Source organism: Rhamphochromis longiceps, linkage group LG18 (genome assembly GCF_057381845.1).
Source record: "Rhamphochromis longiceps isolate RC_006_pf linkage group LG18, R_longiceps_female_GT1.1, whole genome shotgun sequence".
NCBI lineage: Eukaryota > Metazoa > Chordata > Actinopteri > Cichliformes > Cichlidae > Rhamphochromis > Rhamphochromis longiceps.
The window spans coordinates 23,105,633-23,131,328 of record NC_140574.1 but is presented as its reverse complement, the minus strand read 5'-3'; the positions used below and the strand labels follow the sequence as shown (position 1 = coordinate 23,131,328).

General features: G+C 41.7%; 1 protein-coding gene across 1 annotated transcript in view; it reads left to right on the top strand.

Moving 5' to 3' along the window:
- LOC146648285 (receptor-type tyrosine-protein phosphatase S-like) overlaps positions 1-25,696 on the top strand; it is a 70,201-nt gene that overhangs the window by 16,381 nt on the left and 28,124 nt on the right. Inside the window, exons 3-6 of the mRNA XM_085389215.1 lie at positions 741-886; positions 4,009-4,150; positions 12,791-12,979; positions 22,243-22,353. Coding sequence (XP_085245341.1) covers positions 741-886; positions 4,009-4,150; positions 12,791-12,979; positions 22,243-22,353 — 588 coding nt within the window. The remainder of the gene's footprint in view (positions 1-740; positions 887-4,008; positions 4,151-12,790; positions 12,980-22,242; positions 22,354-25,696) is intronic.

The following is a 25,696-nucleotide window of genomic DNA, read 5'->3' as shown; positions in this document are numbered from 1 at the left end:
GGAAACAGGCCACAGACAGATAGCAAAGGGTGGATGCATGAGGTTGTTTGACTGATCTGACTCAGCCGCTGTGAGAAGTGTAGGTTCGCTACGCCTGGCTCAATATCACACTTGGAAATTGCTGTTTTCGTCTTAGAGGGCGACCGCAGCGCTCATACGTCCCACCTAAGATGCTTTCGGCCTCCAAGATGAAATTGTCTCCTTGAGTCGACTCTGAAAATTAACAAAAGCCTGTGCTGCTGTGTTCATTGTGTTTGCTAACATCATCAGGATCTCTGTGCAGTTCTTTGGCATGCACAGGCATAAATGACACCTCTGATATTAATACATTTAAACCAATTATATGCTGTGAATTTGCAGCCAACACTTCACCTACCTGTGAAACACTCATGTGTCATGACAGCCTGTGCTGCATGAAATACAATGGCAGCCTGCCCTCGAGAAAGCAGAGAGACGGAGAGAGAGAAAGAGATGTTCCTGTGAAGCCCAGCCCCATCTTTTATTTATGGCCCACAGGAAGTCCTTCAGTTTGTCCTCTAGATGATACCCAGGAAGTAAGCACAACACATAGCCATCAGAACACAAGTCGGCCTGACCAGTCACTGACAGTGAAATGGGGCGTGGTCAGCGGGGACGGTTGTTGCTGGTTGTGGAGTTCATTTGTAGCCCTCTGGTGTCTTGTTTTAATTTTCCCCCATCCCTCACTCACTTTTCTCCCTCCTTTTCTCTCTCTCTCTTAGCTCCCCCAAAATTCACCAAGACTCCCACAGACCAGATCGGAGTATCAGGAGGTGTAGCATCATTTGTGTGCCAAGCCACAGGCAATCCCAAGCCCTCTGTCTACTGGAACAAGAAGGGCAAGAAGGTCAACTCCCAGCGTATCGAGGTGGTTGTCACAGTGCTCAATGTTCAACTCCTACTGTAACTGCATGACAGATATGAATATGCAAATCCATTTAAAAAACATGCATATTATTTGAATGTATACATTAATTACAACCTTGACGTTACACTGTAAATAAATTTATACAGAGAGTGGATAGGCGAAAAACTGTTAAGATAAAACTTTGTTATGTATGTGAGAAATAGTTTTTTTTCCAGTTATTTTTTTTTTTTATTTTAATATAAAATACTAAAAATATGTTTTGGAATCAAGGTATGTTCACAAATTTTTGAAATACACAGACTGGTATCTTTGATGTGTCTGATTAAATAAGAGGCTACACCAGTGCGCTGATTAGCTTAGCTTAGCATACAGAATGGTAGCTGGGTGAAGCAGCTATTCGTTCTTTTTAAGTCTCTGAAAATAAAAATATAAAGGTAATTCATTGTTTGTTTAATCTGTACAATAAGTATAATATGCCAAACGTATTAAAGGGTTTATTATTATTGTTTTTACATGCTAAATCAGTATTCTACGCATGCAATTAGCCAGCTAGCTTGTCTATGCTGAAGCTAAGTGTAGCGCACATAGGGTTGCCAACCGTCCCTTAAAATACGGAATCGTCCCGTATTTCGAAACAAAAGTACACGTCCCGTATTGAGCTAATAAGGGACGCCCTTTGTCCCGTAATACAGTGAGAATCAAAAGTAGTCTATAAATGTTTATGGAATTAACACTTTGTTTGAAAACATAATTCCCAGCCCCTCTCCTGCTTTGTGACCAATGAGCTGACAGCACACTTATGACAATTCGAGTATGACAATTCAGATTACCGCTCATCTCATTGGTCGAGGAAAGGTCGCTTGCGGAGAAAATACCGGAAGACAACAGATGACCACAACAAGAAGCATGGCCAACAGGGGAACAAACGCCGACTCTGCGGTGCAAGTCTCGGATGACAGTACACCTAAAGCTGGGCAAACACTGTGCGATTTTTTTCAGTCACGTTATTCAGCTCCTGCTCAAACTGCACGATTGACTCGCAGGGGTTAGAAGTTCGTATGTCACGATGTACTCTCACACTATACCGCCCGATGCTCTGATGGGACCTGAGTGCTCACACTGTGCCTCCATAACATGAAGGTTATAACAGAAAATCTGTCGCTCGCTCTCTCTGTCTTTCACTCACACAGACACACCACTACCATCAACTTTGCTAAATTGCTAATGAAAAACATTGATCAGGCAGCTGTGATTGAGCAGCAGTGTAAATCCAACTATTTTCACGGTTGTTGTGGTTGTGATAATTTTGTGATGCCACATCGAAAAGGCTCGGATGAGCTTTCCAAAGTTCTACAAGTTGTGCCTCCATCGCTTGTGTCCAGATCACATGCTGCACAGCCGTGCTGCGCCGTCTTTTTCACCAACGTTTACGTTTGCGCGCGAGCAGTGTGAGCGGCTGTGGTGAGAACCTCACGAGCGATTGATGATCGGGAGCTGGTCGTGAGGTGTTAATCGCTTCTCGTTACCCCACGTATACTACACGACGCACAATGAAGGCCAAAATCGGTCCGATCACTCAAAAATCGGCTCAAAATGGGCCAAAAATCGCACAGTGTGAGCCCAGCGTTAGAGCAGCAATGTTTGTTCCCCTCAGAGAAAGGGAAGAATGGGAAAAGGAAAACACCTGGCTGGAAAACGTTAATATGGGCATGTGCAGTGAATATCAGCGCTATGTGGCCAGAAGTGTGATAATATAATTTATTTTGTGTAATAAACAACTGCAAGGATAGATGATTACAACAAATTGATGACTAATACATAAAAGTAATACATAGATGAATAATGATGATGAGTTATGATGCGTAATCATGGGAACAAGCGGGTTTACAAACAGGAGCAGCTGATTAGCATTAGAAAAGCTGAAATAATACCTCAACTGAAGCCAATTGTACTAAATGCACTAAATGTGCACTGTTACAAGAATATTTTTCTTTCTATTGTTTTCTATTATTTTAAGTTAAGCAGGACAGAGTGCTTTTAAAGAAAGATTTACTTATATTCTCAAAAGTTAAGCATGACAGGCTTCTGTTTAAGAAAGAGACCTGTTTTACTGTGTTAATGTTGTCATTTTGAGCTAAAAATAAATGGCTAAATGATCATTTGTTTCACATGTGTTCATATCACAAAGAATAGAATATGCATCTACTTAAATCAACTTCAAGTCAAATGGTTAAAAAAATAATTTCACACACAAAAAAAGAGCTAGAAAATTCACCACACTGGGAAGGGTGAAGACAACTGGGTCGCCCGGCCCTGGCCACGAGGTGTCCCTTATTTATTTTTCAGGGAGTTGGCAACCCTAAGCGCACACCTTCTTTAATGCTGATCTAAGTTAACTGACCTCTTGGCTGCAGCTCCAAAGTTAAACAGGCGGTATCAGTATTATCAAGAAGATAAAGAGACCCAACATTTAAACTATTAGTGAAAAATAATTGTTTAAAAATACATGTTTCCAATATACAGTAGATCACAAGGTTCCATTAAACGTCCGATCATTTTACAAACCTAAAATAAAACTAATCAATGGACCCTTAAGTATTACTGACTTTACTGCCTATTGAATTCACATATTGCTGTCATGGAGCTATACAGCAGCCTAGTCCAGAGAGTAAATTCTTGTGGCTCAGTAGAGGCCTGACTGTGTATTGATCCTGTGACCTAATGGTTAGAAATACTCAGTTTCTACCAGAGGACCTCATTCAACCCCCCCATCTCAGTAAGTATCAACCCAGATGAAGTGTATTTGTGCAAGAAACTGCCTCCTTCTTTACCCGCTCCAGGTAAATGTGTGAGCACAGGTAAATGTTTTGTATCTGTGCCTGACCTCTAGCATTTCCGTAGAGAAGAGCAAACAAAATCATTATTTGTATTTATTATTATTATTTGTATTTCTTTTTTTCTGGTGGGGCATGATGAAGTGCTTAGCTGTAATTGTTGTGATATTAACACAACACACACTGGGCCGAGGTGCTGACATGCAACATTATAGTCAGCTGCTCTAATAGTAGGGTTTATGTGCCTCCTCTGCTGTGACTAATATGTCTTGTTCTGTGGCTGTCCAGACCATAGAGTTTGATGATGGTGCAGGTGCTGTGCTGAGGATCCAACCACTTAGAGGTCCCCGAGATGAGAACACCTACGAGTGTGTGGCACGTAACAGCGTAGACGAGAAGTCTGTCACTGCAAAGCTGTCCATTATCAGAGGTAAGACAAACAAAAAACCCTCACATATACTGTACACACACACGCACACACACTGTGTCTACTCAAGAGGTGCTTTCTTTTGCACGCTCGCCTTCAACCGGCATCCCTGCTTCACTGAGCTGTCAGTCGTAGATGTAACAGCGAAGCAGGGCCGCACCCTGCCAGCACAGGAGGCTGCAGGGAGCTGCTCTTTTTATAGTCCCTCTGAGTGCAGCGAGCGTGATCTGGCCACAGAGAGGGCCAGCTAGCATGCTAGCTAAGGGGCATTTTAGCAAACTGTACCGGCTTGCTCTAAACGTTGCACTTCCCGTCCAGAGCGAGGGTGTTAATCGAATGTACACTGGCCCCTTGAAGGAAAACTTATCTAATGTGGAGCTCCAACATGTTATAGACTAAAATTGCAGCATGTGGCTGATAGCTTGGCATGAGAGCACCTACCATCTACCCAGCACAGCAGGAATGAAAGAAGAAACAGAGGCATGACTGCTCAGGCTGTTAATACATGAAGGAAAATCAAGGGATTACGCCCTGGTTTGGCAAAGAACCTTTGCTCGCTAGGAGTAAATAAGGAGGAAAAAGGGAAAGGGGGGATGGAAGAGGTCAAATGGAGATGATGGAAGATGAAAAGATGGCAGTAAGTTGCGTAACACAGCAGGATGCTGTGAAACAAAAGAGATTGAATGGGATGTCATAGGAGATGGGGTTTGGTGGGAGGTGGGGGTGTAGGAGTGAAGGAGATGGATGAGGATTGTGGAGCTGGCAGGGCGGTGTGGTAAGCAGAAGGCTGGTAGCCCAGGGAATAGACTCCTGTCCATCTGTTACCCAGCCCATCCTCTCTGCACACACAGCCCCAATCTAAAGCACATTACCACATAAACTACACCTCGAGGGCGAGCTTCCCAGTGTGTGTGTGTATGTGTGTGGTCGTGTTCGTGTGTGGGTGGTAGTGTGTTCCTGGTGCCATAACCTATTCTCTCAACCCGTTCTGTGTGCGGTGATGTCCCCATCCCTTCAGTGACATTACAATCTTCAGTCTTTGAGAGCAGAGTGAAGGGTAGCAATGAATAAGATAATATTTCACCGAGAGTACCAATCAGAATCAGAGCTGACTGTAGCTGTAATAGTTAGATTTGGCCTGAATGATCATGCACAGGCACGTCTCTGGCATTCAGTTGGCAATAAAGGCAATAATTTTGTGTATATATTATTTTTTTTGAGAGTTTTATGCTGCTTAGAAATTTGTTGCACATCAGCCATTTTTTGTAAGCTGTCCCTTTAACGTATCAGGGCGCATGAAGTCATTCTGGAAAGTGCTGCACATCAAACAACGGTGTAGGCTGGTTGTCAAGGTTGTCCACTAATCCCGGGGTTGGTGTTTTAATCCCTGGCCATTACCCTCGGACAATACACTAAACCCACAGTTGCTAGTGATTCCTGTTGAAAACCTTGATTTGCGTGAGCTGAGGTTAAAATTTATTTTTAGATGATTAATGCCTGTGTATTTTAAATCAAACTTTTCAGAAAATTTTAAAGTAAAGATATAAAATAAAATAAAAGTTTGTTGCCAAGATGTTTCTAAGTGTTTTTAAATTTATATTCAAAAGTAAATCTAAAGCTTCTTTGCTCTATATATACATAAACACGAGGAGAGGGATTTAAATTACCTGCAAGTTACTGCGCAGTTTTACTTCAACTTTACACAGTGACGGCACCTCCTCCTACTTCAAACATGACAGGATACTCCCAGTGTCTTGCACCCATGCAGCCTACTGTAGGCTCAGTGATATTCTGCAGAATAGATCATGTCATCCAAGAATGCTGTTAAGTGCACAAATGTCTGCAGAAATTGTGCTTGGGTCAGTCTTTAAAAAAGAACCAGTCCATCGTAGAAAAGGTCCACCACTGAAGTAGAAAAAAGGCTTTCCATTATTGGCCAAAACCCTTCCACTTCCACTGAAAAGTCTTTTTCATCCACTGATGTGCTTTATCTCATCGTTCTGTATAATGGTGGACTAAGACTAATAGCAGTTTCGTACAGAGTGAGGGGCTTGCAGTTGGCCACAGGATATTTACTGCTGCACTGTTGGCTGCCTAATGGGTGGAGATGTGGTAGGTTATGGGCTTTCACCAACATCATCATCATCTTTATCATCCTCACACATTACCTGTAAAATGACCTTTTTTCCTCCTTATATCTTTCTTTCTTTAACTCCAGGAGCCGTACTTTGGCCCTACAGCAATATCCGTTTCTAATTTCTTCTCTTCTGTTTTATTCATGCTTTCATTTTCTTAGCCATCTATTCTGTCTGTCTGACTCTGTTTTTAACTCCTCCCGTTGCATTGCTACATGCCCTCCGCTGCTCCACCCCTTCCCCTTTCCATCCCAGCTGCTCTTTTCTATGGACACTGCAGTTGTGTTGCTCTCCCTTCAGGAGACATGAATATCTGCAGCTCTGCATGTTTGAAAGCCTCTTGTGGGCGAGAGATTCTCATCACCGCAGCGCTGTATGTGTGTGCGCTGGTAAGCGTGCGCACGGGTGTGTGCGTGAGTGCATACATTTGTGTGCGTGTGTATGTCTGGTTTTGTGCAAAGTAATCCTGATTATACTCACCTCCCAGTGTCCCATTTTAGGAGAAAGGCAGGCGGGGGATGGGGGAGAAACAGGGTGAGAGAGAGAGAGAAGAGGGAAGAGAGATGTTCTGCCACCACGGCAAACACCCTTCATATGAACAACAGAGTCAGATCAGTGATTCCCCCTAGGCGTCTGCTGCATTGGCAGGCCGGCGGCTCAAGCAGCATTTCGGTCTGGAAACAACTAAGAGTATCTACTCAGCCTGCAGGAGGATTACACTCCTCGAGTGGAGAACTGGCTGTTTCATCATTTTTAACCCCTCGTCTTTGCTGTTTATATTTGGTCCTTCTTTCATTTTTTAAATTCTTCTTGAATGTTTATATGTGGTTCGGGAATCAGCCTTACATGTGGGATCCTGTTTAGTCCTGGCCCCCTAAAGTAGGGCACACAATGGTGAAGACACATGGGTTTTTCATGTGATTGGTCTACAAAGTCTGCATTTGCATTGCATTGTGATCTATTATCATAAAGGTCTATTAGCATTTAAAGTGCTCCCCTTCAGCCCTCCTGCAGTCAATAGGAGTCAAAGCATTAGAGCCTCTGAAGACTGCTGAGTGCGAGCAGATTAATCCTGAATCAGGCTCCCCGAGATCGGCTTTTATTCAGACTTCATTCATGCACATGGCCATTTCCCACTGAAATGAACTGAGAGATGAATAGGCAACCTGTTTCTTAACTGGGAGAAATAATGATTTTTTTCCGCGGGGAAGCGGGCGTGTTTGTGTGTGAATGTGGGAGAGAGAGAGAGTATCTGTTTGGGTTTCTGTGCGCGTGAGACGAAAATACAAAGAGGCACGGGGAAAGAAAACCTGGATTCATGTTTGTTTGTTTGCATCATATGCATTATGTGTTTGACCCTTTGGGTGTTTGTGTCTTTCCGTTCTACTGCCGCATGCGTGTGTGCATGCACGGACACACAAATTGCATATTTGCCCAGAACTGGTTGGCTCTACTGACTGGTTTTGGGCACTAGGCCTGATTGCCCTTCTGCAAACATAACCAGGCCAAAATGTACGCGCTCAACCTCTTGATACACACAAATACACGCAAACACAAAGCTCCGGGGAACAATGCTGCTCGACCCTTGCCAATGTTCCCCCAAACGCTGTTGACACACAGAGTGTTTGTATACACATGCCACATTTTTCCATAGGCTATCTTATCAATTTAACCAGGAGATGAAAAATAAGCGGCACTTTTGTGCAGCAGTGTTTGCTCTTGATAAATGATTCATTTTAGAGGAAAGTGTGATCAAGGCCATGCCCGCAGTATCTATTTCAAGCGGTCGCTGACTCATCCAGGAGCCTGGCTGAATACCTGTAGCTCCATATTCTCCTCTCTGGTGAACTGTACTTTAGTGTCCTGTACTGTGGAATGGGTTATCTGCATCTGCGGGGCAGTGCTGTTGCTGCTGTGTTTGTGTCCTTTTAATTGAGCCAGTCTATTAAAACAGCTGGCTTTGGTTTTAACAAAGCTGTTTCCTACATTTTGCCCTTTAAAGAAGGGTTTTGTTATCTTATGTTGCTCTACAGTTCAGTGGAAAAGGCATTAGAGACCTTGCAAACTGATGCCTTCTAATTACTATTATATTATATTATATTATATTATATTATATTATATTATATTATATTATATTATATTATATTATATTATATTATACATTGATGATGATCAGGTCCATAGACGGATAATTTTCTTATTTATGAGTGATGATATAAAAAAGTTAAATTAATTACAATTACAAATGAAAATGTCAGTGTTAACAAACTGAATGAATTAAAGAAATTAGGACATTTTTTTAACTTACCTCATTAATGCAGCTACCATCTTGGCATTAGTGTTAGGGTATTAAACACGAGGATTTAATATAAGATAATTCATAGACGTTTAAAACAACCATGAAACATTAACTATCATGAAATGTTAATCAAATAAAGCAACAGATGAGGGTTAAAAAGGCCATTCTTTAACAGGCACTCACTTTCCGTCTGTATCTAAGAAATATGAGAGCCCAGGTAAGGGCAAGCAGGATATTTTAGATAATTAAAGCTGTTTTTCTAACACAGCTTTGTATATATCATAACATCATAAGGATTGTGCCATCCTTTTGAGGTTTTAGATCATCAAACATCTTTGTCAAATTGTAATATTACACAAAGATAACCTGAGAAAATGTAAAGAGAAAATCTTTTCATTTCATTTCCAAACCCCCTAACCCCTAACACAAATCCTGTGTAAAAAAAAAAAAAGGAAAAAATGAATTGTCTCTGAACCTAATACCTGATAGTGCTACCCTTAGCCCAAGGAACTGCAATCAAGCATTTGTGCAACGAGTCTTTCATTTCGCTGTGGAGGAGATTTGGCCCACTCCTCAGAATTATTTTAATGCAGCCACAGTGGAGGGTTTCTGAGCGTGAAAAAGGTTACGCCAAAACATCTCAATCTGATTGAAGGCCAGGTTTTGATTAGGTGTCTCCAAAGCTTCTTTTTCTTTTTTTGAGCTATTCAGAGGTGGACTTGCTGGTGTGTTTCGGATCATTGTCCTGCTACTTGAGCTTCCGGACACAAACTGTTGCCCACACATACTCCTCCAGGATTTTCTGGTGGAGAGCAGAATTCATGGTTCCATCAATCACAGTGTCGCCCTGAAGCATCAAAGCAGCCCCAGACCATCACACTACCACCACTATGTTTGACTGTTGGTATGATGTTCTTTTTACAAAGGACAACAAATCAGTATGGATTTAAAGGAGCTTGCAAAGAAAAGCGTCTGGACTTCTTTAAGTTACTTGAAGACGTTTCACCTCTCATCCGAGAAGCTTCTTCAGTTCTAAGGTCAAATGGCTTCTCGGATGAGAGGTGAAACGTCTTCAAGTAACTTAAAGAAGTCCAGACGCTTTTCTTTGCAAGCTCCTTTGACTACGATGACCTGGATGACTGAGAACCTTCACAGACAGTATGGATTTAACTTAAATGGGGAGCTAGCTTTAAAGGGAATGGAGTTAAAAATGTTCATTTTATACAGAGGATGAATTGGATGAACTGGGTGCTGCAGTAGAAGATAAACTCGGATTATTTTAAACAGTTAATGATGCAAAACAATTCTACTCAAGCTTGAAATGAGCAGAATTTTAAAGTTAAAATGACTAACTTAACCCTTGTTTGTTTTCTACACTGCTGAATATCCTTAGCTATCTGAAAAGCATCGTTGGGTTCTGGATGCTTGCAAAGATTCACTACTATTTTTCCTCTTTTTGTGGTATTTTACAGCACGGCAGTAAGTGTCTTTAATCCATCTCTCTATCACTCTCTCTGTTTATCTGTCCGACTCTCTCCATTTCTTCTAATTCTCTCCAAGTGTTCAGTCCAAGGTCCACCCACACCATCTATTTGCAGCATTAATAAAGACCTGAGTGGAATATAGAGCCACACGCCCTACAGACACACACACGCATGCATTGTATATGCACATGCCTTGAGCCCAGTGCTGTGGTGTGCTCTAATTAACAGCCAGGGAGTCCATGTTGTGGTAGCTGGCAGAGTGATAAAAAGACCATCTGAACCCTCTCAAGAGAGGGGTAGGATTCGGGGAGGGTAGAGGGGAGCAAATGTAGGCCTAGCATATTCCTCGCCTTTGGGAGTTCACCTTCTGACCTGCCCATCGATCTCCCTCTTCTCTTTCCTTTCTCTTCCTGTCTATTTCATCAGTGGCCATACCACTAGCCTCCATTCAGGTAGATCATTAGTATTGATCTGTCAGGGATGCTGAAGGGTTGGGGTGGGGGGAGGTCTCAGAAGTGTTAGCGTGGTCCACTCTGCCCACTCCAGTCTCTCCTGTCTTCACGAGGCCTAATTGTTGCACTAAACATCTTGATCATCAAGTTTTGATTCCTCTCTTGCTTTTTTGTGGCATTTCTCCACTTTCTCTTCTCAGGCGCAGCATCAGCAACAGCTTGACATTCCTATCTGACGAGGTCTCTCTAGCGCTGATGACTGTAGAAAGAGAGAAAGAGAGCGATAGATCCTATCTCAACTCAGCCTCTCATCCCCATCACAGAGTGTGTGGGAACAGATGGTATATGTCTGTCATGTGGTTAGGTAGCAGGGGGCCCGGAGGAGGAGTGGAGGAGAGGAAAAACACACAGACAGTTGACGTGGCCACGGTCTGCATCTTGGACTGCGTTCAGCTCCAGATATGTCTGTGATTCTGGGCTCAAGCAAAGCAAACTTTAGCAGGTTTTGTTTTGTCTGACAATCAAGATGTTCCGATGGGTTTGATTTATTAGCCAAGGAAATTGCCATCTCGTTGCTTCGCTGCTGCGGGAATGTGGATTTATAATTATAGTTCCAGGTATGGAGGAGGTGTCTGTGTGCATGTGTGAGAAAGAGAGAGTGGTTTAAAGGGTAAGGAGGAAAGGAAGCAGGAGGGCTGATGGATGCTTGATTACGTGTCTGGCCATCTGGACTGTTGTCACTGAGACTCTTAATCCCATTCACCAGAGAAAGTGTATGTGAACGTGTTTGTGTATGTGTGTGTGCGAAATAGAAAGCAACTGCTTTTTTGCGTGCACACACTTATTTTCCTGGATATGTGCGATCGTGCCGCTCAACATTATTCGATACACTTTGCAGAAATCTGTGAAGATGCTAATGAGAACATAGCCATAGAAGCAAATATGTACACACAGCCAACACACAAACACACACACACACTTGTCCTCAGCTCCTACAACGTAATAAGACATATCCAGACGCATTCAGACACATCCCAGATCGGCCTCTCTAATCGTTGGTACATTTTAACAATTACTGCTAACAAGTCCTTATTACCCCCAGTGCCCTGCCCCTCCTCTGGTCCCAGCTTCTAATTGCCGCTGCTGTTTCTGAGCAGCTTTCTGAATAGTTATTAGACAGGAATCGTTAGCACCACATAACACAGAACCACACCTTTGAAAACTCGTAGTTCATCGCCACTGCCACCAAACACCTGTAATTCTAGGTTAGTAATGTACTGCAAAGCCTGTGTGTGTGTATTTGTGTGTGTGTGTGCGTGTGTGTAGGCACTTAAGTAACTCCTGCTGACTGGGCGGTATGTTTATACTCTTCCAGAAATGGCCTGTCAAACACACAGAAAAATCCTAGCTGTGTTTCTGCCCGCCTGCTATATCACCTAATGACTAGCTAGCTGTAGGAATGAACACACAACTTTGATCACCAAGGCTATAGTGGCTCTGCTGTCTTTGCTGATATCTTTGCTTTCATAAGCCTACTAATGTTTAAGCAGCTATGAGGGGGGAGCTTTCACATCACTGCATGTGTGGGAAAGGAAGGACTGAATGCATGGCAGTAGAAGCTGATACATCCGTTATTTGTTTTAATGGCGCATGCGCACTTACAAAGTCATGGACCTCAGAGGATGTCCTATGGTGTCTGGCACAGGGACTTTGGGACTTTGGCAGCAAATCCTTTGGGTGCTGTGGTGGTTGCCGGTGGGGCTTCAGTAGAATCGTGTTTTTCAGGCATACTAAAGGATTTCTGAGGAATTTGGAGACGTGGTTAGCACCATAGGCTCTTTGTCTTGTACCTTGGGTTGTTTAGGAAAAGATTTTTGCAACATGGTGAGGCGTCTTGCTAGGGGAGGCTGGTGCTCCTGTTGCTATGGGTTGATGTGATTGGTTAGCAACAGTGTTGAAGGGTGGTATGTGTGAAAACAGCATGCACATGTGTTGTCATGTTTCCTAGCACTGCACTGTACTATATGGGGATGATCACTGTTCAGTGTATGACGTCTTCCTGTTTGCCTCTAGCACTAATTAGCAGATCGTAGCATGCTTACATGCTAAACTAATGGTCAAAACACAAGTCATTATATGTGCTAAATATACATGTTAGCTCCTGTTATCATATGTTACCAGCAGACATGCGCAAGTAGTGCAATTAGACATTTATATTTCATGTTTTAAATGCTGCACATTTCATACTCTTTTCTTTCTCTTGATGCTTTCAGAGGACCTGTTGCCATTTGGCTTCCCTAGTATAGACATGGGCCCTCAGTTGAAAGTGGTGGAGCGGACAAGGACGGCCACCATGCTGTGCGCTGCCAGTGGCATCCCGGACCCCGAGATCTCCTGGTTCAAAGACTTCCTGCCTGTCGACCCCAGCACCAGCCAGGGTCGCATCAAACAGCTCAGATCAGGTGAGACAGGTGACTTTTAGTCAGACTGTTTGTATTTTCCACCAACGGAACCAACAGTGCATTTACAGCTTTGCACTTTTTTGCGATCAGGTAAATCCCTGTTGCTCTAAATTTGGTGATTATTTTAATTATGATTGAGGGATTACATGCTGTTCTCTAAGTTTATCTCTCTCCTTTGGGGGTATAAAACCTTTTTAAAGCCAATTTCATAAAAAAGGATAATTGTGCCATCCTTAAGCCATGAAAAAAATGTGCTGTTTATTAGCATTTGGGAGAACGGATTATAAAAAATATATATCACTTAAAAGGCAAAATTTGCTTTCCATTAAGTATCATAATTATAAGAAAAAAATAGCAGCATATAATTGTATAGTCATTTCAAATGGGTTCAGAAATTTCACATAGAATGAAACTGTCTTCCTCAATTTATCCCAAAGCAACCACAATATCCTCTTTTCTGATGTCAAATGTGTTTGGCGCTTCTTAAAATTAAGCATTTAACTGGTGATGCTTTTATTTTGACCCACTGCCTAAATGTGCGCGACATAGCTCAGTGTCCCAAAATGTGAAGGTAAGCTCACTTTACCAGAGACACAAAAAGAGAGCAAAGACGATGTGTCTGCATACCAAAGAATCACATTGTGCGCTTAAGACAGTTTATTCAGCTTTGTTTATGCTCTTCTGTATAGATGAGTACAGTGTCTCCAGGAGAAGGCAGAAACATTTTTTTTCTCAGCCTTTCCCACTCAGCTGTCCTCAGGGGGAATGAAAGTGATGGTGAAGCGAAACCATTTTGTTGTTGTTTCATCCATATTCTCTGTGCTGCTCCGGCCTGCCAGCTCTGATATATCCCTCCTGTCAGCCAATATCCTTTACTGATCACCAGTGCCCTCCGTTAGCTGTGTCTTTGCATTTCCATTTGCCGAATTTATAATGTTTAAATACATTTACCATGTTGTCCCAAGCAACAAGTTACCTTTCTTAATGGCTTGTGATCCATGTCAAAGAAATCCTAATGAGAGCTCCTATACAGTGTTTTATATCACTGTTTAGGACTGGTTAACAGCAATAAAACAAACCATGCTTTAGGGCATGGGAAACATTCTGGAGTTACAGTCTCTTTGTTCCCTTGTGTGCTCTTACTATATTTGGACATTTGAAGAGCACACAAGGAAATAAATATGTTTTACTCACAGCTTCAGGAAACCCAGCATCAGTAGATGTGGCCGGAGAAACAGGCTCTGGCAGGGACCGGGCATTGGCAGGTTTGGCGGAAATGCAGGCTCAAACTGCGGCTCTGCAGGGCACACAGCATCAGAGGGCTGGGGCTGCCAATTCCGGCATCAGGAACCACGCTTTCTCTTCTAGGGTGGAAGCGTGGTTCCTGATTCAGCTCGTCAAGAGCTGAATATGTGCAGCAGTAAAGAATATAAGCAGTGCTGACAACCCCATTTACCTATGAAACACGGAACAAAATTTAAAACAGACATGATTCTCAGAAAAAACCCAGGAGCTTGACAGTGTGGATACTTTACACAGACAACTGTAGTTAAACTACAGAATTATACAGTTTCTTTGTATTTCAAATTTTAAGACAAGGCTTTTTAGTTGAAGACTAATTAGTAGGTCTGGCAGTTGTACTTCTCATTTGGCTACCATGTTTGGCTAAGACTGGACTGGAGTGGAACTGCAATAAACCACTGGACAAAGCCATAATGTCTGCCTAATCTTAGATGGCATGCACAACCAGCTAAGATGTGTTAGTACAACACTTTGATACACCTTGAATCCTGGAAATAGATGAATATTAACTAAAGATGAGTTTAGTTTCCTATAGGTAGTGAACCAGCTAGCAGGAAAGCTAATGATTGCGGCTTATTGAAAGATAAATAAACGCATGTGTAATCCAGCCAGTTTCGTTTCTTTTTTCCTCGCTCATTCGTATTCTTCAAACACAGCTTATCGTCCAGTGCACGCTGTTCCAGCACCTGCAGAAATACACCGGCTGTTTCAAGTAGCCATAATTATGAAGAGAAACCCTAAATTGAGTTCTCTAAAGAAAAATAGGACTTTTAAACCTGCATATTCAGCAGAACAGTATTTTATTATTCACAATAAATTATATTCATTTCTTTTTATTCATTTTGGTCCCCTTGGTGCAACACCAAGTACAGAGCCTCCCCTGGTCACGCACGCAGAGCAAAGGGATGGCAAAGGACGGCCACGACCACTACTGACTAGTCTGGCACATACAACCAGTGGGGAAGCCCATTAGGGGAGCTGCACATATACTAGAACTGCAATTGCAATTATCTTATGACCTTCATGAACAATAAAAAAACAACAAATGTTGTTATTTACTGTTTCCTTTTCACATTGTGTACTTCTACATGGCAGTGGGGATATAGATAGAAAGATAGATAGAAAGATAGAATGAGTCAACCAAGTAAGAAGACTTAGAAGACATTTACTTCAAAGTAAAACAGGAAGCAACCAAAGTACCAATGCAAAACATGGAGGCAAGAAGACTCCCAATAAACATGAAAACAGAGACGGGGAGTACTGAGGGGCAAATGCATAAACACAAAAAGACAAAGTCGAGGAAGGAATAGATAATGAAACGCTGAAGCAACCGAACACGGTCAAAAAATAACAAACTCAAAATAGGACCTGAGGCTTAACACAAACAAATAATTCAAATTTAAGAACAGTAAGGCAGTCTAAACTGGTACCCAAACCTCCCCAGAAATGAAACACCGAAAATCAAATAAAACAAAAAGAACTAATGCTGAAAATTACTAGAATGATAATGAAGTCAAGGTAGGAATCTAAAACTCCACCTAACAAAAATCAAAGTACCAAACGTACATGTATAGACTAAGTATTTGAACCTCAAAATCCACACAAAGCACACAATAAGAGTGAGTGACCAGAAAACAAAGACTATCACTGTTATTACATCAGAATGTGCAGAAATAAAAAATTACAAAACATCAGTATCTGTGCCACCTCGGTAATGGTTGCAGCTTATACCACACCTGATCATCACTGGCCATGCTTTTATTTTTATTTTTTTTATTTTAGTTGTCCTTTTTTTAACTAAACTATAACAACTGCTAAATTGTAGCCACCTAAAATTGTACATTTACTTGATCTGCTCTGAGACGTTTGCTCCCTGCTTGTGTGTCATGCAGACATGACAATGATTCAGTGGTACAGTATGTTAGGACACATATCACATCAATGAAACAGTAGCAAGACGAATGGCCTACTGAGATTCACCCCAGGCTTTAATAGGATTTGAAATCACCAAAACCATCACAAAGCCAAACAACAAAATGTGCTGTATAATGAACCGAACAGTGCAGCGAAATGACTTGGAGGAAATCAATTACACCTGAGCTGGGCAAGAAATGCGTTATGGATAAAACACTCCTTTAAGATTTGTTTAATGGAGGCACTTTCCGAGCAATGCTTCTGATTTAGTGGATAGCTGCCAGCTCTTATTGGACTGCAGCCAGGAATGTGTTTTGGCCACAGTCATTCTGTTCTCTCTGTCTCTTTTCTTCTTCTGTTGGCTCTTGGAAATACTTTTATGAGCCATATGGGTCAGGAAGAAAAATGAGATAGAGAATGACTGCAGTAGAATCCCACAAAGGATGTCTCATCTTAGCCATTTCATAGCTCATAAGTATCCATCATGTGTGGGGGCTTATCACTGCAGATAACTGTCCACGGTGGCCTTTGACAGCCGTGAACTCTGTGTTTACCCACCTCAAATGCACACATACTCACCCCATCAGTCCTCGGTGACAGAAACATATGGGGTGGTATAGAGATGAACTTTTGCTGGCATCTGTATGCCTCGATCAGGTATCTATCTTTTTTCCATGCCATCTGCTGCACCAGTTTGTATGTGCATGAGGAGAACCATGACAAGCTATCTGTCTGCCCCTGACATTTGGGACTTAGAGCTGGAAAGTTAACCTAAGCACTTAACAGCTTATGTAGACCCACACTCTTAACAGATGGCATTCAGTACGGACCCTGAGGTTGACTCCAGGATTACATATGCAGACTCTTTGGTAAGGACTAAGACGTGATGAAGGTTAATGGTGTATGTCAGTTTATCTGTTGACGTCAATACAGAACACTTTTTTAAAGTAAATTTTTGCATGCACCAAACAAAATTGGTTATTCATTTTTAACACCTATATAGGGTTGCGTCAAAGAGACTGACCCAAAATCGCGCATCATCGTGAAATGCTATTTTCACAGAGTTTATATTTGGTTGGCTGTTACTCAGCAGAATATTTCACAACCAGATTTTAAGAGAATTTGAAATTGGGACTTTAGCCAAAGTAAATCATTCATTTTTGGTAACAGTCTGTTTCTAAGAAAAGAAAAATCTAAAAATGGTGAGCAGTACAAATCCTTTGACAGAACGTGCTTTCAGGCTGACAGAAAAAGTGGAACTTGTGACACGGATAAATCTGCAGACTGACAATTAGGAATCGTTTCTGTCTCTGTGTGCGAGAATAAAAACCAGAACTAAGTCAGAACCTGGAAATTTTGAGCGTTTTTGCGTCTATATTCATTATCGATTTATTAAGTAACTGCTGCGTTAAACCATACCTAAATTGCTGCGTAACACTTTGCTTTGAGGCTTTTCTGTTCATGTTTTAGTGAAATGTGAAATTAAAGAGCAGGTTGATAATGGTTTGGAAACAACAGTTTCGGTTTTAAAAATTACCAGCAGTTTATTCGTAACTGTGTTGCGTTCGTAGTAACTGTCCTTTGTGTCGATGCTTGTTAACATGTGCCTCCGGTTAATTTAATGTCTCAACTTGTGGGAGACTGGAGCCCAAGTGATCTGTTTTACCTCAGTGTCCCATCAGAGCTATCAGATTAACAGTATCCGCTGTCATCTGATCAGCTGAGTCTCAGCCCACAGAAATAATACACCATCCACGATTTCACAGTAGCTCAATTTACTTAAGTCACATCTTATTCTGGGCCTGTCACTTTTTCGACCTTTTGCTTTGCCGTCCCACAAACCATCATCACGTCGTTTTGACGCCCGTTTTCTGTCTGCGCTATGTGCTTGTGTACATAAGTTTTGACCTGCTGACCTTTCTATGTATATATTCAGAACACCTGTCCACCCCAGTGTAATGTAATGTCATGTTTTACAGCAGTAGATTACAACTGGCAATTTCAAATTTTCGCTGCTTGTTAGCCACACGAGCTGCTTCCAGCTGTCGCACAAGTTCTCGTTTGCAGATCTAAACCGGTCCATTTCTACCTCTCCACCTCCTCGCCATCTTTCCTCCCACTGCTCCTTTCTTCCTCTGCTTTCTGGTTGAGAAGAAGGCTCTTCTTGTAGAGCGGATAATTTATTCCTGTTTGTTTCCCAACTCTGCCCTGAACCACAGGGAAATGAGAGATGGAAAATAGGGAGAAAGAGGAGGGCACGAGCTGTTCTGCTGTCATGTAACTGCAGAAGACAGAAACAAATGGATGACAGCTTCAGCGAGCAGCGTCTCAGCTCACCTAACACGTTCCCTCCTTTAACCCTCTGAAATCACAGCATTCAAACTTCTTCATAAGCTGACCTGCAAGTGTGTCTGTGTATGTGTGCGTGTGCAAAATCTACGTATACTAAGACACACAAAATCTGTCTGTATGTGTGTACATAACCTTAAATATGAGGTTTTATTTTGGTGTAACAACCACCTTATTAAGTGTTTGGTGTTGATCCACTGGGATTTTCCCACACCGCTGTCTCCAGGAAGAATGGTAGAAAAAAGAAAAAATATCCAGTGAGCAGCGGTTCAAATGCCTTGTCGATGTCAGAGGTGAACGGAGAATGGCAAGGCTGCTTTGAGCTGAGAGGAAAGCAACAGTAACTCAAATAACCACTCATTCTTACCAAGCCATGCAGAAGATCTGAGCTCAGCCTTTGACACCATTTCTCACTCTGTCCTTCTAAGCAGACTTTCCTCTCTCGGCATCTCTGACTCACCCCTCGCCTGGTTTCAATCATATCTCCTCGACCGTTCCCAGTTTATTCAACTAAGATCATTCCGCTCTCGTCTATTCCCCGTCACCTCTGGTGTACCCCAAGGCTCAGTTTTAGGCCCTCTTCTCTTTATAATATACATCCTCCCTCTAGGTACCATCTTCCGCAAATTTGATCTTCAGTTTCACTGTTTTGCTGATGACACCCAGTTATATCTCTCTTGCAAACCTGATTCCTCCCTCCCACCTTCTTCCCTTACAGAATGTCTATCCGAGTTAAAATCCTGGTTTGCCTCTAATTTTCTAAAGCTCAATGAGGATAAAACTGAGATCCTCCTTATTGGCACCAAATCCAACCTTTTGAAGGCGAACCATTTCTCACTCACCATCGATAACTCCACAGTTTTCCCCTCTCCTCAGGTTAAGAGCCTTGGTGTCATCCTAGACAGTTCACTTTCCTATAAATCTCACATCAATAATCTCACCCGTTCTGCCTACTTCCATCTACGTAACATTAACAGATTGCTTCCTTCTCTTTCCACCCAGTCTACGTCCATTCTTGTACATAGTCTTGTTACCTCCCGTATTGACTAATGCAATTCTCTTTTGCATGGTCTCCCCCAAAAATCCCTCCATAAGCTTCAACTGGTTCAGAACTCTGCTTTTATTGTTCTTATTCTGCCATTGTTTTACTAAGTGTTTTATCTTATTGTAAAGTGTCCTTGGGTGACTTGAAAGGCGCTCATAAATAAAATTTATTATTATTATTATTATTATTATTATTATTAAGAGCATCTCTGAAAGCTCTTCTGCAGTTTTTTCCTATCTTCATGGACAACAGAAGATTCTGCCTGCTGTGACAACGTTATGGTTGGGATTTAGTGTAAGGATCATGAAAACATGGATCCATCCTGCCTAGTATCAGTAATAATGGTGTAATGGGAAATGACTTTAGTATGAGTTCAGTGTATCCATCTTCTGATGGCTCTTTCCAGCAGGAAAACGTACCATGTCACAAAAATCAGATCACCTCATACTGGTTTCTTTAATATGACAATGAATTCACTGTACTCAAGTGACCTCCACAGCCAATATGTCTAAACCCAGTAGAGCACCTTTGGGATGTGCAGCCAACAAAGCTGCAGCAATTGTGTGATGCTATCATGTCAATATGAACCAAAATCTCTCTTTTTTTTATTAAAGCAGTTTATGCCAAATAAGGGTCCAATTAACCAATGCACCTAATGAAGCATCTATTTAGTGTATTCTTTCTAAATATTATTACTGTGCATTTTATTTTCTTTACCATTTTTAAGATATACAACAGATAATATTCAAAAGAACATTTGTACATAATGATGAATACAGTAAAAGGCATCAGTCAACCATCCAGCACTGGAGCAGATGGTTGAGGTATTTAACATGTGCCATCTTTTGGCTCATATTGTCTGTCACTGCCGTGCACCTCTGCCTATTATATCAATGACAATGTCTATCTCTCGTGGAAGAGGTATTCCACATCTGCTGCTCTTCCCAAGGTGACCTCAGTTTTCCCCATTAAAGATCTTTTACAGAGTCTTTCCTTAAGGTCAGCTTACTTAAAGTGAAAAGAAAATGTCTATAAATAATTTGTTTCTGGTCCACATGAATTAATAAACCCACTAAATTTAGCAGCTCAAGAGTTACAACATACAACAATGACATGTGCAGTTATCTTCAGAGATGGCAAAAGTACACACATTTGTTCCTTAAAAAGAAGTCGTTGTGTTTAACTGATTCGGCTCACTTTAACCTCTGACTATAGAGCTGATGCATTAGTTATATGCTTCTCTTTGCCTCTTTCTTATCTTTGTGTGATAAGCACTGGTGATAGATAGACCAACAGGATTAGCGTTTATGTTATATGGTTTCCTCCTTTAGGTTTACATCACTTTTACAGGGTTACGGTAATAAAGTACTTGTAAGTAGTACTCTGTTACTTATCTTTTAAAATTAAATAATATTTAGATTGAATGGTTGTGCATATTGGTGTAATGCACAGGGGTTATTTCGCTATTACTTCCTTTTAATATCAATATAAACGGAGGGATTGTTTTTAAGTATTTTGGCTTTTATTTTTGTATTTTATCTTGTGTATTGTGTATGGAAAATAAAAAATCTGTGCAGAGCGATGCACAGTATATCTTGCTTTTCTCTAAATATCCCTGTGCTTCTCTTAAAAGCCAGATGCCTTTTATCAGTCTCACAGAAGATCTGATATAAAACACAGTGCTTTGTATGAGACTAAAACTTGCTCTTTTTGTGTGGCTGTTTATCTACACACTCCCGTATGTGTTTCCATCCTTTCCTTAAAAAGTGTGTGTGTGTGCCATGTGCATTTAGATTTGTGTCACTTTCTACTCTGTGCAGTGCAGCAGAGAGTGATGCATGGTTTTGTGCCTCCTCCTCGGGCTCCGTGTCAAAGTCAGTTTCAAATGAGACGGATGTGACAGAGCAGACTGAAAGAGGGGGGGAAAAAAACAAAACCAGAGAAAGAACATCTCTGCTGGTAATTCAAAAGGCCGTTAGCTAAGAAACACAGCAATAAGAATAGTACCACGTGAAGCAAAAGAACACCTGACGAGTGCCGTGTGTAATTATAGCACGTTTAGGGAGACTAGGATAAAAACTGAGGAAGCGAAAGAGCCGAAGAGCATCGCTGGGTCGTTGCCCTGGGGTAAAGCTGTGTAGCTGCTGCCAGTTAACTGCAAAGATGGAAACAGGCTTTCTTCATTCAGCAGTGTGCCTGCTGCTGGAGAGGAATCACCAGCTAGTACAGAAGTATAAACTAAAGGCGCTTTAAGTGTCATCTAAGTTTGTAAAAAGTGAGTTTGAGACTTGTTTTTGACTTCCAAACTTTTCGAAAGGGAATTCTGAATTTGTGAATATGTTGCCGCTTCCTTTCCCCCTTTCGGTAGCAGGATGGGAGACGGGGATGGTTAGAGGAGACGCAGTTCTTTGTGGAAAATCCAACTCCTGATACAGAGAGAGTGTTGTGCGGACCATTCATTTCTGCCTTGCAGAAATAACAACTGAGCTGACTTTATTGGATGTTGAAGCAACAGACAAAGAGATACCCCAGGGTCAAACTATAGCAGATATTGCAGGATGAAAAGGAGAGGATGCAAAAGGATGGCGGACAGTGGCAGAAGCATTTTCTGCAAACATATTTATCTGGGGTTTTCTTTTTTTTTCTCTTGCAGGAGCGTTACAGATTGAGAACAGCGAGGAAACAGACCAAGGGAAGTACGAGTGTGTGGCCACCAACTCCCAAGGCGTGCGCTACTCTTCTCCCGCCAACTTATACGTGCGAGGTAGGACCTGAAACGCAGAACACACATGCACGTACACGCACGAACAAGACACAGAAAAATCACTGTGACGAAGGTGCCTTAGGTATTACTAGTAAAACTACCTCTTCTGTATTACTGTGCTCTTTAACAAGTATTACTAACCCATCCATTGTCTACAATATATGTTGACTCTGTTGTTTGGTATTTCTCACAACCACCTTTAACAAGTCCACCTTAAACCTTGGTGCGAGCTCCGACGGTTGAATCAAAGCAAGGATAAAGTGGGGACCACACCTTGGTTTAACTGCATGGAAACATCACTGATCTGTCTGCTAAAGTGGTTTCTGTACTAGAGGCAGATTAATTGGTTGAGAGATTTGAACAAAATTGGGAGTGAGAGTCAAGATGTAATTTTGGCTTTACAGTGTTTCACATTAATGGGATCACTGTGGACCCCACATGCTTAAATAAATCTGTGGGTGCTGTTGTAACACTGGCTTATGGCTCAAAGGCCACAACCAATGTCCAGTATTGCAAGTTCTAGTTTCTATTTTACGTGGGATAACAGAGAAGCGTGAATGCAGTTTGACTGGTGCGTGCGTGTGTGTGTGTGCGTGCGTGTGTGTGTGGTGCAGTGAAGCGAGTGGCTTTGCGCTGGCCGTTTTTATTCTCTCTGTGTTTCCCCGTTCTCTCTCTCCCCTCTCACGTCATTGTGTTCTGCATCAACCCCCTTCCATCCCTCAGAGCTTCGAGAAGGTTGGTGCGCTCTTTCTTTTCTTTTGTTACTCCTTTGTTTCAGAAAGCTTCACTTATTGAAACAGAGGGAAACAAAAAAAGACGACAAAAAACAAACAAACCACAGTATGAGTTAAAGGACAGCGGAGTAGATTTGAAGTGAAATGATTCAAACCTGTATCCAAAATGATGAGAGTAAAGCTGCTGCGATGATGAAGCGGTCTGCCTACGCAGCAGAGTGCATTGACTGCATTGTGAGGCCTTGTGTGCAGAACCCTTGGTATTGCCTTCACTCCCCGATCAATGTTTTCTGCATGGTATGATCTTGTTGTCATGGAGACCCAAGAATTGGAAGATTAAAAAGAGGCAATGTTTGCATGGAAGGAGTGAGAGAGAAAGAGAAAGGAGCACCGCTTGCATGTGTGTTGACTGACGGACTGACACCAGAGCATGGCACAGTGTGTTATCACGCTTATTGATATGCTCAGATTGTGATCTGATTGAACTTGCTGTCTTGTCATGTCTTGCTACTGTTTTTTTGTGTGTGTATGTTTTTTTTTAATTCTTTTCCCCTTTGTACCATCTTGTTTGGCGGTTTGTCTTTGTTCCCATGTCATCACATCTGCTCCAGTGCTGCACTTGTTGAGTGGAAGTCTTGCACTTGCTTGTGTATGCCCCCTTGTTCTGCAGTTTTACGTTCGGTTTGTCAGACGAGAATCACTCACTGGTATAAATTCATGACGCAAACTCAAAATGGCAAGAGGACGGGTCACGTGACTGATGATGGACACTAGTGTTGAAACTAACATTAACGTTGGCTAAATTATCCGGAACCACTGCACTACAGTTCAGAATACACGTGTTACGATGGAGCATCATAGACTGTACATAAAAGATGGATTGTGAGCAATAATTTTTTGTTTGCTTTCTTTTTTTTCCTTTGGAGCCAGAAGTTACCATGTTTAGATGAAAAGGTGGATGCGCATTAGCAAGACCGATTAGCAAGATGCATCCACCGAGATGCATCTCATTAGGATACTGTGTTAACCATTCAGAAAGCCATTTTATTTGTCAGACAATTGCATTAATATCATGTCCATAAGCCATAACATTAGAGACACTTCAAGACAGCTAGCCGCAGAGCCTCCTCTGCTGGCACACACGTCTGTCTGCCCCACTCCTAATAATAACACCCAGCATTGCTGCTTGTGTTACATACTCAAGCATAATATGAAAAATAGGATGCCTTGCTTTAGACATTATAGAATACTTAAATTAGCTACACCTCAACCAAGTTCATTTGATTTGTATTTTCCACAGCTATGAGACAAAAGACATAAGGTTTACAAGGTTACAGGTTTTATTTATTTGTTTATTTGTTTATTTTTTCCCCTTTTCCACCTGTGTGCTTTAAATATTCATACTAATGCTGCACATTTTCTACAGGTAGCCTCTGAAGGTTTATTATACAGTAATAAGTAAAATAAGCTCTCTTTAATGGACTGTTATACAGTCTAGGCCATGTCTTACCTTGCTTGACTCCCCACCAAACACTGTGATACGTCTTTGTTGACTGACATTTGAAATTAATTATATCCATTCTCAATCTTAGATATTGAGAGGGGTATTAATGATTCTCTCTTATTACAGTGGTTAATGAAAGCTGTGTCCTTGAGACAGACAAGATGGTGCTGAGTAAATGTCAGCTATATAGCGATGCTGAGATTCAGCGGTAATCCTTATGGCTGTGCCAAGGTCTCCCCAGCCCGTAGCCTCCAGACTCCCTGCAGAGAACAGGACTAATGATAGCTCCACTAATAAAGAGCGAAGCTCCTGGCTCGTACAAACTGTATAGAAAATGGTGGGGAATCATGCGTCCTGGCTCGATTAACTTTAAGCTAGAGGCTCTGTGAGCACAAAAAGGATTATCCCTTGTTATGAGCTCACTTTATTGTAAAGTACTCACCTTTGGCTCCCCAGTGGATTCTTCAGTCGTCGTCTGTGTTCACGACCGGTATTTTTAGAACTACTCCACCGCTTGATGTAGGAGATTACCGAACAGTCATCTTGAGTCTTTACTTTCATCCTTAAACTTAAAGCATTATCAAATTAGCCCACATGCTTACATTGACATCTTTTATTTATTCTTGCTGTGTTGACAGATACATGCCCGTGTGGCTTAAACTGACGTTTTGGTCCTGCTGCATTACACCTGCTTTGTCTTGTGCATGGAGCTGTCATGGATGCAGTCTGTGTGCGTGTCTCTCCAGCATGCTCAGATGAGGAGATGCCTGCCCAATCATGTCTGTTTTCTAACAGATCTACCTGTTTTTGTCTCTTTGTCTCTTTCTTGTCTTTAACTTCTGTATCCAATTCTGGGTATATTTTTAAGTTTGATTTTTTTTTATTGCTTTGGTTTGTTTTTCCAAGTTGCTTTGAACTTTGTTATTCGTGAAATGACCACAACTATTTACTTTTTTTTTAAATTTCTTGAAATCATGCAAAAATGTTAACTTCTATCCAATTGTCTCTAGATGCTTTGAGTAGGGGGGATGTGGCCCACGAAGATTCCCAGTAATGATGTCACTCATTAAGGAGTGGAGGTTATGCAGCAAATTTATCAATATTT